Source organism: Rhamphochromis sp. 'chilingali' (assembly GCF_963969265.1).
Source record: "Rhamphochromis sp. 'chilingali' genome assembly, chromosome: 5".
In the NCBI taxonomy this organism is placed as follows: Eukaryota; Metazoa; Chordata; class Actinopteri; order Cichliformes; family Cichlidae; genus Rhamphochromis; species Rhamphochromis sp. 'chilingali'.
This window is the reverse complement of record NC_137932.1, coordinates 363,894-377,727: the sequence shown is the minus strand read 5'-3', so window position 1 is coordinate 377,727 and position 13,834 is coordinate 363,894. Positions and strand designations below refer to the sequence as shown.

The window sequence follows — 13,834 nt, the reverse complement described above, 5'->3', positions numbered from 1 at the left end:
GAACGAACAAAGACTGACAAATGAAGAGTTGGCATAATAAGCAAAGGCTTCAGCCAATACCTTTTGATTAGCCTTGTCTCCTGCTTTCTTGCTTTGTGGTAGATCTTTGTTCTGTATTCATTGAGATATTTGAATGCTAATCAATAAAATCAAAATCAAAGACAAATTGGACATCATATACCGGACAGACGCACGTGTGACATTAGAAAAAGCAAATCCATTATCATTCAAAACCTTGTATTTAGGTCTTTGTCTTCAGGCTCTGGGAGCAGGACAGACATCTAGGATGTCATTCCAGAGCCTGTCTCCAGCTCGGGGGTCATAAGCTCTGGTGTTGCTGTTACCACGGCAACCACTGTTACCTTCACCATATCCTCTCTCAGCTCTTGATATTTCTTAAGCTTCTCGTGTTCCTTCTTCCTGATGTTGTTGTCGCTCTCACACCCACACAAATATCTATGTATACATTTATACCTCGGTATACATTATACATGTATACCCCTCGCCTCCTTTTTTTTTTTTTTTTTTTTTAATAAATAGGACAGGGGGAATGAATGAGAGAGAGAGGGGGAGAGAAAGAAAGAAAACCAAAGGGGAGAAGAGACGGTGAGAAGGGGGGGAAGAGAGACAAAAAAAAACAAAAAAAAACAAACAAACAAACAAACAAACAGAGGAGACAGCAAACAACAAAGAGCAACATAATAATAGAGAAAACAAAGCACCATCACAATAAACTAGCTAGTCATAGATATCAGTATTTACTAAGTAATAAACAATATTGTGCAGCACGCAAGATAGACAGCGCACAGTGTGCTTTGAGGCAGCAGCCAAGAAAGCTTTAGTCCGCGTCTGTGAATACCCATGTGTGCATACCTGTGTGGATCAGCATGCTTGCATTCCAAAGGTTTCTCCATGTAATGATCTGCTAGGGAGTGTGGGGGGGCCTCAGCCCCGTCCTCCAGGGTGTGAAGCGGGTATGGAGGAGATCAAAACTCCAGACATCCAGAGGCCCCCAGAACACAAAAGACCATGGAAGACCAACAGAGGGGCAGCCGCGCCACTGTTCCAGTAAGAGCTGAGGAGAGTCCCAGATGAGGGCTCACTCAGCAGCCGCGGAGCAGAAGCCAGGGGGGGTTGCAGTGACGCGCCCGTGAGCTCCGCCGGCCCCCAGCTGCGCCTGAGTGACCGAGCCCTAGGCCGAGAGGCCGGGGGCACCCCACCTCCAAAGGGGGCCCGAGCGAGCCCCAGGCCCCAGGCCCCGACAAGCGGCCGCCAAGGAGTGAGCCGGTGTGTACCCGGACGCCCACCCCCAGACACAAAGAACCACCAACACACCGACACCTGAGGGAGTCCGCCACTGGCAGGGGAAGTGGTGGTGGGTGGAGATAGGCCTCCAAACCTTGGAGTGCCTGAGGTGTCCCCAGAGAGGTGGCGTCTGATACCCAACCTGACATATAGACACAGACATACAGGCACACACAGACACAAACATCCATTCCCACACTCAACCAACGTGGAGACAGACATAAAGAGACGCTGTACACACAATCACACTCCCCAAGCGTACTCTACAATCCGGGTCTAGGTACCCTTGCCCCTGGAGGGGGGAATTGCACCCAGACCCAGGTGGTGTTACCCTTTTCCCTGCGGTGGGGAGAGGCAGACCACCCCGACTCCGCAGCAGCAGGGAGGCCCCACACCCCAGACCGCAGTCGGACGGCCAACTCCTCCTACTAGCCCTCCCGCTCCAGCAGGCCGCAGAGAATGGGGGTGGGAGAAGACTCCAAACCTCCCTCCACCCGCTCATTGTAGTGTTGATGCATATGTGTTCTAAGGTGCAATTAAAACCCAGGAGGGCATGGAGCTACCTGCCAAGGAGCAGCAGGTAAGCGCATAGTCCCTCCTGCTAGCCCTCAATGGCTAAGTGTATTTAAAATTGAGAGGTGGGCAACGACGTCAGGGGTGAGGTATACACCCTGATGGTGATTTGGACTCCGTGATTGTGCCCACCCCCAAGATCCTATATGTATGTGTAATGAGAGTGTGAATAATGTGAATGTCTAAGATGTGGGATAAAATTGAGGCAGAGGCAGCCAGAAGGGGACAGGGGGGGGGGTAGCCTCCTCTGCACCCTGGTGACATACCCCCACTCCAAGGCCCTGCATGTGTGGGTGGTTGTGGAGGAGCGGGAAGAGGGAGGCAGCTGGAGATGGGGAGGGAAGGAAGGGAGGGGCAGGTAATCCCTCCCTGGGGCCAGCTCCCCCGCTGACCCCAGTAGGCACTCCCACCCTCCGCGACCCGCCAGGGAAGGGGGGCCCAGGCCCATCAGACCGGGGCCCAGTGCAGTAGCGCCCCCCGGCTCCACAGAGCCCTGGACAGTCCACCCAACCCCACCACAGAGAAAACTGCACCCACCCCACCAACCACACATCTTCCAGACTACATAAGACGGTAAACGCCCAGGCTGAGATCTTCCTCCACCTCTCCTGTATCTCCCCCTCCTGCAGAGAGTTCCTGAGAGAAGAAAGCTCCTGCCAGATGTGACCATCCCCCCCACCAGTTGAAGAGCCCCCCAGGCGGCTCGATGCACCGGCGGCACCCTGCTCCAGGGCCGGGCCCCCATGCACCCACCCGCCCACAACCCCGGCAACACACCAACCAGGACCCGAGCCCCCGAGGCCCGGCCCGGGCCCCCGCCCAGAGACGGAGCACCCCCAGAACCTCACGCCCATCCCGGACCCACCCAGGGGCAGCCAGGTTGCCAGGTCAGTAACCCACGTCCGTCAGCACAGACCCTCCCCTAGCCCCGCTGCACGCAGCCGCGAGGAAACAGTCACCTGAGAGCCAACAGAGCCCTCAACCGGACGTGACCGCTACCCCGGGTTGAGCCCCCCAAGGAAGATGCCTCCGGGGAACCCCCCGACGCCCTAAGCCTGTCCCTACCCCCTCACCAATCACAACAGTGAAGGCGGGACCAAACTATGACCCCCCACCCCCACTAGGTGATGGAGCTGATAAAAGGGGCCCAGAGCAATTGATCTGATGTGGTGGCAGAGGCTGTGTCAAGACTAATGTAATCTAATAGATAATTTCTATATTGGTTAGAATTAAGATTATTTTTATTTTTCCAGTTCATGAGGACTGTTTTCTTGGCTATGCATAGGGCAGTGAAGATCATATGGGCTATATTCTTTTCTGAAGTGACATTATCTAAGCTGCCCAACAAACACACTAAGGGGGAGGTTGGGATGTTACATTTCAGACACTTTGATAAGTCTTCACATATCTCGCGCCAAAACTTTTGCACTGGTGGACAGAACCAAAGAGCGTGGATGTAATTGTCTGGTGTATTGCCTTGACAGTGTGAGCAGTTGTTGGAAGATGTAAAGCCCATCTTGAACATCCGATGACCTGTATAGTGCACTCTATGAAGTATTTTGTATTGTATTAATTGCAGACTGGGATTTTTAATTAATTTAAAAGTTTTTAAGCAAATCTGAGACCAGAAGTTTTGGTCTAGGTTGACTGATAAATCTGCTTCCCACTTTGCAGTAGGAAGGGATATTGATTCATCTAATTTAGAAAGTGTTCTGTATATTTTAGATAATAATTTGGGGGATTTAAGAGTAAGAAAATGTGCCGCACTTAGTGGTGTTTGTAATTCAACTTGACTGAGGTTAAATTTCTTTTTTACTATGGATTTAATTTGTTGATATTCTAAAAACCTTGTCTTGTTGATCCCATATTGTTCAACTAGTCTGTCAAATGGAATAAATTCTGTTCCCTCTAATATATGTTCTAAGTATTTAATTCCTTTACAACTCCATTCTGGGAAATTAATCATATTATTGTTTTGTAATATGTCAGGGTTATTCCAGATAGGTGTACGTTTGCATGGGATTAATGAAGACTCCGTTATTTTTAGAAACTCCCACCATGCTGTTAGAGAAAAGCTGATGTTGATACTTTTAAAGCATTCATGTCTTTTGATGTTTGAGCTAATAAATGGTAGGTCTGAAATCTCTAGATCCTTGCATAGTGCCTGTTCAACATCTAGCCAGGGCTCAACTAAGAAGGTATGTTTTAACCATTCTGAGATGAACTGAAGCCTGTTGGCTAAGAAGTATTGGTGAAAATTAGGCAGATCTAATCCTCCTCTATCCTTGGTTCTTTGTAGCGTTTTTAAGCTAATACGCGGGGGTTTATCTTTCCAAAGGAATTTGGAAATATATGAATCCAGAGATCTGAACCAATCTTGTGATGGTTTGTTAGGGATCATCAAAAATAAGTAATTTATTTTTGGCAAGATCATCATTTTTATAGTGGCGACCCTTCCCATGAGTGATATGGGTAAAGATTTCCATCTAGTCAGATCGCCTTCTACTTTCTTTAGAAGTGGGATGTGGTTTAGTTTAGTTAAGTCTGAAAGCTTAGGAGAGATATTAATACCTAAATATTTAATGTTTCCGGATTGCAGTGGGGCAGAGGAAGAATTATGGAAGGAGCAGTTAATGGGGAGAACTGTAGATTTTGGCCAGTTAATTGAATAATCTGAAACTCTTGAAAACCAGTTTATTAAAGTAATTACCTCAGAGAGGTTGGTTTGTGTGTTTTGCAGAAAAAGCAACACATCATCCGCATAGAGACTGATTTTATGTTCTATGTTCTTACATTTTATGCCCTTAATTGTTGTAGCCTGTCTAAATGCTGCTGCTAGAGGTTCGATAAAAATTGCAAAAAGTGAGGGGGAGAGTGGGCATCCCTGTCTGGTGCCCCTCAGGAGACAGAAGCTGGAGGATGTCTGGTCATTTGTTCTGATACGAGCCGTTGGGGAATTGTATAATATTCTTATCCAGTTTATGAAAGAGTTTCCAAAACCAAATTTGTGTAAAGTTGCGAATAAAAATTTCCAATTAACTCTGTCAAATGCTTTTTCTGCATCTAGAGATAATATTATGGCTTCGATGTTTTTATCGTATGAGTAGTCTATTAAATTAAGTAATCTACGAGTGTTTGTTGAGGAGTGCCGACCTTTTATGAAACCAGTTTGGTCAGGATGAATTAAGAGGGGGGTCATTTTCTCTAATCTCTTTGAGAGAGCTTTGCAGATTATTTTAAGGTCTACATTTAAAAGAGAAATTGGACGATAGCTTGAGGGAAATAAAGGGTCTTTGCCTGGTTTTAGCAGGAGACTAATGTTGGCAGAATTCATATTTGGTGGTAGTCTGCCCTTTTCCTCGATTTCCTGCAACATGCTGTGGAATACTGGTGCCAAAATTGTCCAGAATTCTTTGTAGAATTCTGCAGGGAAGCCGTCTGGACCTGGAGCCTTATTATTGGGCATACTTATCAGGGCTTCCTGGAGTTCACTTGGCGTCAGTGGCGAATCCAATTCCATTGCTTGACTGTCTAGTAATTTTGGAAGAGTTACGTTGTCAAGAAACAGATCAATTTCATTTTTAGATGGGTTTATTTGTGGTGAGTATAAAGTTTCATAGAAATCCCTAAAAATGTTGTTTATTCTTCCAGGATCATATATTGTGTTCCCCGATAAATCTTTAGCAGCACATATAGTTGTTTTTTCTTTATTTATTTTTAGCTGGTTAGCTAGAAATCGACCTGATTTGTTACTGTGTTCAAAATTCTGCAAGCGAAGTCTTTGTATAAGGAATTGTGTTTTTTTATTAATAGTTTCATTTAATTCTAGTTTTGTTTTGCATATTTTGTTCAATGTTTCCTGATCTTGGTGGGACGCGTAGGCTTCTTCTAGTGATTTGATGTTTTTTTCTAATTCCTGAATATTTTTGTTTTCTTCTTTCTTTTTGTGTGATGAGAAAGAAATTATTTTACCTCTCATCACAGCTTTCCCTGCTTCCCATAGAACAGAAGCAGATATTCCGGGAGTGTCATTAAAGTCTAAATATGAAGTCCATTCCTTTTTAAAGTATTTAATAAAGTCTTCATCTTTAAGTAGTGATATATTAAATCTCCAGTTTTTACTTGGCGTAGTATTATTCTTGTGCATTAGTGTTAAAGATACAGGAGCATGATCGCTGACAGCTATAGGATGAATCTCAGTGTCTGAAATGTCACACAGCAGTGAGCTGCTGACCAAAAAATAATCCAGACGAGAGTAAGAGTGATGAACATGCGAGAAAAAAGTATATTCCTTACTGGTGGGGTGAAGAGAGCGCCATGCATCGCAAAGACCAAAGTCGTTCATATACTGTTTGATTATATTTGTGGACTGCCAATTACGCTGAGTTCCTGTTGTGTTGAGCCTATCCATTTCTTCATTTAGTCCAAGGTTGAGGTCACCGCCAAGAATGAGTGTGCAATCAAGGTGTTCAGAGAGTGCACTAAAAAAACCGTGGAAGAATGAGGGTTCATCAACATTTGGACCATATATACTAACAATACATAGTTTTTTGTTCAATATTGATAGTTTAATAATTAGAAATCTACCCTCTGGATCTATAACTGTATCGAGTACTGTAAAATTAACATTTTTATGTATTAAAATTGCTACTCCCCGTTGTCTAGAATTATAACCGGCTGCAAACACGTTAGGAAACTCAGGTGTTTTAAGTTCATTTAAACCTGTGACAGGTTTGTGAGTTTCTTGTAATAAAACAACATCTGCCTGTAGTTTTTTAAGCTGGTTAAATATTTTTAACCTCTTTCCTCTGGTGCCAGCTCCATTTACATTCCATGTGACAAACCTCAGCATGCCCTTAATTGTGCGTGTATGTTTAATGATGTATGCTGGGTGTTTCGTTTAGACAGGTGGAGAGAATATGGAAACATCCCTTGTTTGTAAATAGAAAGAGAAAAAGAAGTGTGGTGAGAGACTCCATAAGTCTGACTATGTGTGTGAATATTCACTAATATGAACAAGCGTGGCTTGCTTATGTGTCCTGCAAGTCTGTGCGTGCTGTGAGGCTGTTGTGAATGTGCTGCCGTTGAGCTGATGTGTTTGCGTGATCGTGTTGTGAAAATATGTAGAAATAGAGGGTGTTGTTTGTAGGTGAGTGGGGAAGTAGGTGACCACAGCAGTGAAAGACAAGAGAAAGAAAGAAACCACATGAACTGTGAGCGACAACAAAAAAAAAAGAGACGAAACGGAAACATTCCAATTAAAGCAATGACGGAGGGTGACGGTGTTATATCTGCTATGACATCCTACTGATATTACTAGGTTAAACACATTTTAAAGGAGAAAGTGTGAATGAATAAGAAAAGAGTGTAGCGGGTTCTTATCTGGAGTGCAGTCAGTATAACCACGGTGTGGTGCCGGGGTCGCGGTACAGCTGTCCGTCCACGTAGAGCCGGTCCACAGCGATGACAGCACGGGAGCCTTTCTGGATAAAGCTACGTCGAACTGGGAACAGGACCTTGCGTCGTTCCAGGATCTCTTTGGGGAACTGGTCGTTCACGCTGAAGTCCGTTCCTTTCAGCTCTCTGCCGCGACTCTTCACCTGTTCCTTTTGTTTGAATTGGCTGAATTTGGCCACAATAGGCCGTGGTCTCCCGGTCCGCGACCGCGCGCCCCCCAAGCGATGTACTCTATCGAAGTCGATGTTCTTTACGGTGTCCTCCGGCAGCTTCAGGTGGATTTTAATGAAGCTTTTCACCGTTGCCTCTGCGTCCTCTCCGGCAGTTTCTGGAATACCAGAAAACACAAGATTATCTCTCATGCTACGGGCTTGTAAATCGATAACGGACTCTTTTATTTTTTTATTTTCAATGTTTAGCTGGGTCACGTTATCGGTGAGAGATTTAACCGACTCCCGTAGCGTGGCATTTTCAGCGGCAAGCGTTTCCACCTGCCGCTGGCTGAATTCCAGGGATTCTCTCAGAGATTTAAATTCCCGGTGTAAAATCTCCACCAGGGACAGCCTCGCATCGAAACTGGACAATCGCTTGTCGATGGACTCCAGGATTTCTGCGATGTCTTTGCCGGCAGGCGATGTTGTACCGGGGGAGTCTGCCTGGCGACTTCTCTTCGATGACGGCGTCTCGATTTTGGCCGGGGAAGATGCACTCTGGGCCTTATGCATTACTAAATCTTGAAAACAGCGGTCGATGTAATCTTGGAGAGCGTCTAAACTCTCCCCGTTGTCCTCCAGGGTGTTAGAGATGATAAAATAGATGTTGTTAGTTATATGACAATTGATTAGTATATTTGGTAATACTGAAGCTTGGAAAACCTTTGTTAAACTCTATGCTACCATTTGCTTTTTCTCCGCCAAAATCTCCGGCGTCTGACGTCACCTACAACATCACTTCCGTCACTTACCTCTCCCCGTCACTTACCTCTCCTCTGCCAGTGCGCCCCAGGGCAGCTGTGTGTGTGTGTGTGTGTGTGTGTCTGAATGTAGTGTAAAGCACTTTGGGGTCCATAGGGGCTAAGTAAAGCGCTATACAAATGCAGGCCATTTTACATTTACACCAAAAGGAGAGTATACCGTGTGCAAATATACATACCAGATGTGTTGATTTACTCTTGTTTTTCCTTCATAATAAAGTGTGTTTGAAACAGGCAACACCCATGTGGAGATGAACAGCCCGTTTCTTGCTCATGTTTCCTCTCCTGCATTTTTGAACTTTTGCTTGGAATTTTCCAGACTCCCTCCCCGCGTCACAACACTCTCCTAATGTGAATGCACACTCGCAAAAGCACAGTGTCTCTGTGTGAAGGAGCTCAAGGAACAGAATTTGACTTATTACGCTTCCAAGTGTCATCTTTGACCAATGTAAAACAGAGCTAATGAACACAACTAGAGCACTTGTTTGCCACGTTGCACTTCCCAGCAACACGAGATATCGCAGCAAAGCTCCAGAAGAGCAAACCCCCCCCCCCCCCCCCCCCAAAAAAAAAAAAAAAAAAAAACCCTACCAGACAACAGTTAGGAAATGATGAAGCGAGAAGAGTGATTGATGGAGACAGGAATGCTTGAGAGGAGGCACTCAAACAAATGGCGACCCTGGAGCTACCGCGTCCTCAGACGGCCCGGGACACAAAAGGATGGCGACAAAAGCACAGGGGAAACTAGACTGATGGTGCGGTGAGGTAATGATGGAAGAGGGAGAGCAGTGTAGAGTGAAAAATGAACCTCCACAAAAAAAAAATCTCGACATCGCCCTTTTTTCTTTCACTACCTTGTCTGTTAATGAATGAGATCAAAGAAGGTCAAAGCAAAGCTCCAGGCGGTGTCTGAGGCAGCATAAGATCACATCTCAGGGGCAGTGGAGGAATCGGCATAGGTAAGATTCAATGTCAGAGTGATTCACATGGGTCATTAAGGTGGGCCTGTTTCTCCAACCTCCAGGTCTGCATCATTCTGAATCGTCTTCCTCTGAGCCGTGGTCCCCCTCCTCCTCCTCCTCCTCCTCACTTCACTTTGTTTTCAGTTTGTTTTGTTCTTACTGGCTGCAGCTGATGGATCCAAATGTAGAGCATGAGCCATTCTTTGATTACTTTTACATTTATCTCATCATTTTAAATGTTTGCATCTTAAAAAGTGTGCACATAAAATAAGGAAAACCATAATCTGTCCCTTGTAATGTGTCTTTAATTACTTGGAAAACCAGTGTAGTAAACTAGCCGTGCTGCCAGGTATCGATGCTGCAGTCAGATTTGAGTCTTTACATCAGCAGCCATAGTAAAATAAGATGCTGAACTGTATTGCCTTTGCCTGTCCTCTCTTTCCTGTTAAGGTTCTTGGTTTGTACCAGCCTTTCTATTAAACGACAGCAGATTAATGACTCGTGTTTGCCTTAAAAAGCTTCTCCTCACTGTGAATGAGAGGCTTCAGGATTTTCTTTGAAAGGACTAGATCTAGATTTAAAAAAAGAAAAAAAAAAAAAAAAAAAAAAAAAGAAAGGACTAGATCTGTAGTTCATCTAGCTGCACAGCGACAAAGTGTTTTGATAAAGATTCATTATAATTTTCATTCCTCATGTTTGCACCCCCCCACAGCCTACTCATTCAGGAAGCCATACTCAACAGATGCCTGTGGTAAGAAGCTGGAGGATCAGCAGTTGCTGGTGGGAAGCATTGGTTCCACCTCTGGAGGACTAATAGGAAAGCCTGCTGGTCTCACTGACCACACAGACCCTCTCAGCTGCAGACAACTGAGCGGTGTAAAGTTGGCAGGTTGGGAAGGACTTGTGGATTCAAACTGTCAGATTCCTCCTGGCACTGCCCTCCAGCTATTGACAGGTTCTGCTTTTTATTAGAAAGAATACGAATGACAGTAATGATGTAGGATATAAAGCTCTGTGCAACAGACAGGCCTGCGTGCATCTCCGGGTGTGAGGTTAAAGTGATAAGAATGAGGCGAGGAGCAGCCACAGTAAAGACGTCGCACTGACTGACAGCTTAACTACAGCCACGGTGCTTAAATCCCACATGTATGCTTGGAATTTTTGTGCGCCAGTATTTCACCTCCAGGAATTCAAGGGAATGGCAGGTGCAGCCAGAAAAGGCCACGCTCACCAGTGGAAGCAGTCATCCTGCATCCACACATGCAGATGTGAACACGGACGTCTGCTTCAAGTCCTCAGGATCAGAATCAGTAAGAGGGCAACAGTTAAACCCATTACCCACACGACCAGAAACCACTGAAAAAAACATGAAAAGTTATGTAGGTGTTTTTAAAGTGCAGCTTTCAGAAATGTCTGGCACTAACTACTCCACCATGACCACTGGCATCTACTCACCGCTAACACCGTTATGCTGCTGCAGCCCAGGCACCTGCAGTAGCTGTTGGTAAAAAGCTCACCTGCTCAACCAGGTGAACTACAGCAGCGCCCAGTCTGTTCATATTTTGAATACCGAGTGAATACTGCATATTTGGCTTTTTAAAATGACAGTGCAAACTGGTTCCATCAAGCGATTTCAGCGTGTTAGCCACGCCACCTGTTATGTGTCACATCAGGTTTTTCTCTGGATAAATATTCAGAGCCTCTGTGCTAAAACAACTTTATGTCAAGAACATTTGAACGGTTCCCTGACACAAAAGGATCAATCAGTTAGGATTAAAATGCTTTTTTTTTCATTTATTTACTTGACTAAATAATTTTTGCTCAAATTCCCAGTGTGATTATTAGTTGGCTTATACGCAAAACCTCTTACTGGGACTATTTTATTCCGTGCAGGAATACACACTGCGTTGGGGAAAGAGTGAATTACAGTCTGATGTGTCAGTGTTGAAATGATTGCCTGGAAAATGAAGAATGGAAAATGTGCCGCAAAATCCTGCTGCCTGCAAACCAAACGCATCAATAAATTGTTATATTTTCAACTGTATCATCACAAATATTATTTCAAATTTCTTGGAATATCGCAGTGTGGTCTTTAGGCTGTATCGCCCACCCTCATTGGCTCATACATCTTTTTTGCTCTGTTATTGTTTCAGTGACTCAAATCATAAACAGATTTTCCAAAACATTTGTTTACATATTTACCTACTCGTTGATGCTTTGTCTAACTCTGTTATGCTCAGCTGGCTGTTGTGGATGTGCCAAATCCACAGCAATGCTTCCAGACGTGTGCTGCCAACGGGCCACAGGTATCATAGAGCGCCCTCTGGTGGATAAAACCCTTCGACATGGTTGAAGGATGTTTCTTCCATCTTTTTTTTATTTTTTTTATTTATTTATTTATTTTACTGACACTCTTATTACTGCTTCACTCAGTGAATGGGTTAGATGCAGAGAGCAATTTCCCCACGGGGATCAATAAAGTATACATTATTATTATTATTATTATTATTATTGTTACATCCAAGTGAGTCCATAACGGCACTTGTCCTGTGGTTGCTGCACTTTTTCCTCCCATCATGCCTGGTTGCGTTTCCACCATGCGATGATGAGACGAGGTGTCCCCGACTGACCTCAGTCTAAACTTAGTTTAAACAGCCCAGGCCTGTTTCTGTGTTTATTGGAGGCCTGTTAGAAACATGATGCCCAATGAATCACTGTGTTACCACTGATGCTAACTGATGCCTTTTTTTCTCCTTGCTTTCTTATCGGTCTGTCTTTGCAGACGTAAAAGCAATGTGTCCACTTTATAGCACACAGTTGGCTGCTCTTGTTTGGTATTTCTCTGATGTATGTGAGTAATGGCTTTACAAGTGTTTACAGTCTTGGATTTTATTATCTGTTTACTGCAACACTGCTGGGCTAATTTCCACACGCGCTCATTTCCGAGCTTTCTAAAAGCTGAACTTTAGTGTTTGCATATAAATACAGGCTGACTTAAAGCACTGATTTCCACTCATTACAATTATTTATCTGTCACAAAGTTTCCATTCCTTACGCCCTCTGAGCCTCGTATCTGTTTACAGTTGTGTTAATGTAATCCAAGGCTTGACACAGTATTCTTCTTTAGGCTGAGTTATCGGGCACAGTGTGGTATTTTTCTGCCCAGCTAGTCTCATGATGTCATTTGAGTAGGAGCACTGGTAGCCGGGGCCTATTTCACGGCTAGATCGAGCCTCTAATTGAGTGCAGCGTTCCAGCGAGGCACTAATCAGGGCAGGGCGGGCCCAGCAGCCTGATGGCTGACACTAATTGTTCCTGCGCCGACTTAAAGGCCATGTTTGTGAAATATTTAGCTACCCGTCTGTTGACAGTTAACTCCGTCCTCTGCCTCTGAACTCTTAACCCCTTTACTTATTATTTTGCTAGTTCCTGTCCAGTTGTGAAGTGCAGCGAGTTTGAGCACAAATGTCAACAACAGCAGTGCACAACGTGGCCCTTAGAGCTTAAAACCAGCAATCGCCTCACATCTGTTACAGTGCGCTCCAAGATCTCCGTTTTGGACGAACCCCAAAAGATTTCGCCATGCTCCTCCTCGCGCGATTGTCTGCTTCCGTCTGGGATGAGCCAGAGCCGTGGTGTGTAGAAAGCCGTCCCTCGGTCCCCAGCTGCTTCTCTGTCAGCGCCGTGCTGAGTGAGCGGCGGGCCGTCTGTGTTTACCTTATTAATTAGCCCAGTGATCCAGAAACACTCTCCCTCTGGTAAATAGAATAACAGTGAAAGGTTACACGGGCGGAGGAGAGGGAAAAGGAAAATAAGAGAGCAGGCAGCAAGCAAAGGAAGAAAGGGAAGGCGGCATGGTCAGGAGGGACCAGAGAGTCGTGGAGGAAGCCTGATGTGGCAGGTCAAGGATTTAGGTGGTTTTTGTTCATTTTACAGATTGCAGTTCTTGAGATCATGTTGACCCCAGCTTGCCAGTTTCAGTTTTATAACAATGGCATAAATTATTGCTGTGAACTGCATAGATCAAGAATCCATCATCTCTTGTCTTCTTTAAAAGCATCCAAGTATGCTGTGCAGCTTTCCAATTGGCTGAAATGAATTCAGATTGGAGCGTTGCAGGCCAAAATTCAAAATAGTCCATTAAGTAGACAAACAGACAGCATGACAGCGCTTTTATGAATCTGCTCCAAGTGTTTCCGATAGCTCGACTCCTCCATCTTGGGCCATATCTGTGTCCTGGGGTCTCCAGTTCAAGTCCATACATGGAAAGCCAAGAGACGGCGCCCAGTGAAATGAATTACATTAGCAATACAGAGTTTTCCCTCGGCTGCGTGTTCAAAGAAGGGCTGGGGAAACGTGTCTTTCATTAGGTACTGCTGGTTTAAACCGGGTTAGAGGTCACTTTGAAAGCTGAAGGGGAAAAAGTCTCTAATATACGAGAGCGAAGAGCAAAGGGAGGAAAACACATTTTAATTTGATCAATTAAAAGGAGCTAATTTAAAGCCATTGCTTCAAATGGCTTAATGCTATGAAAACACTCAGGTCCATCTGTGAGTGGACTTTT

General features: G+C 44.8%; 2 protein-coding genes across 11 annotated transcripts in view; one reads left to right on the top strand and one right to left on the bottom strand.

Annotated features, from left to right (window-relative positions):
* disp1 (dispatched homolog 1) overlaps positions 1 to 13,834 on the top strand; it is a 129,579-nt gene that overhangs the window by 101,004 nt on the left and 14,741 nt on the right. The window contains exon 1 of one of the 10 annotated variants that reach the window (XM_080882413.1): positions 9,904 to 10,580. The exons of the other annotated variants lie outside the window; for them this stretch is intronic. The gene's annotated coding sequence lies outside the window, so the exon portion shown is untranslated. Of the gene's footprint in view, positions 1 to 9,903; positions 10,581 to 13,834 lie in introns of those variants that run through there. 10 annotated transcript variants of the gene reach the window in all.
* LOC308396826 (uncharacterized protein) lies at positions 6,365 to 8,812 on the bottom strand. The gene is made up of 2 exons (XM_080882425.1): positions 7,979 to 8,812; positions 6,365 to 7,663 (listed from the first exon to the last, which is right to left on the bottom strand). Exons 1-2 carry the CDS (start codon positions 8,058 to 8,060, stop codon positions 7,272 to 7,274), a joined length of 474 nt encoding a protein of 157 aa, XP_080738551.1. The 5' UTR covers positions 8,061 to 8,812; the 3' UTR covers positions 6,365 to 7,271.

Bases quoted from the DNA above. Each gene is read 5' to 3' on its own strand.
- LOC308396826 (XM_080882425.1), bottom strand. From the start codon at position 8,060: ATGCATAAGGCCCAGAGTGCATCTTCCCCGGCCAAAATCGAGACGCCG. The intron at 7,664-7,978 runs GTACAACATCGC...CTGGTATTCCAG, and splicing joins TCGCCAGGCAGACTCCCCCG to AAACTGCCGGAGAGGACGCA.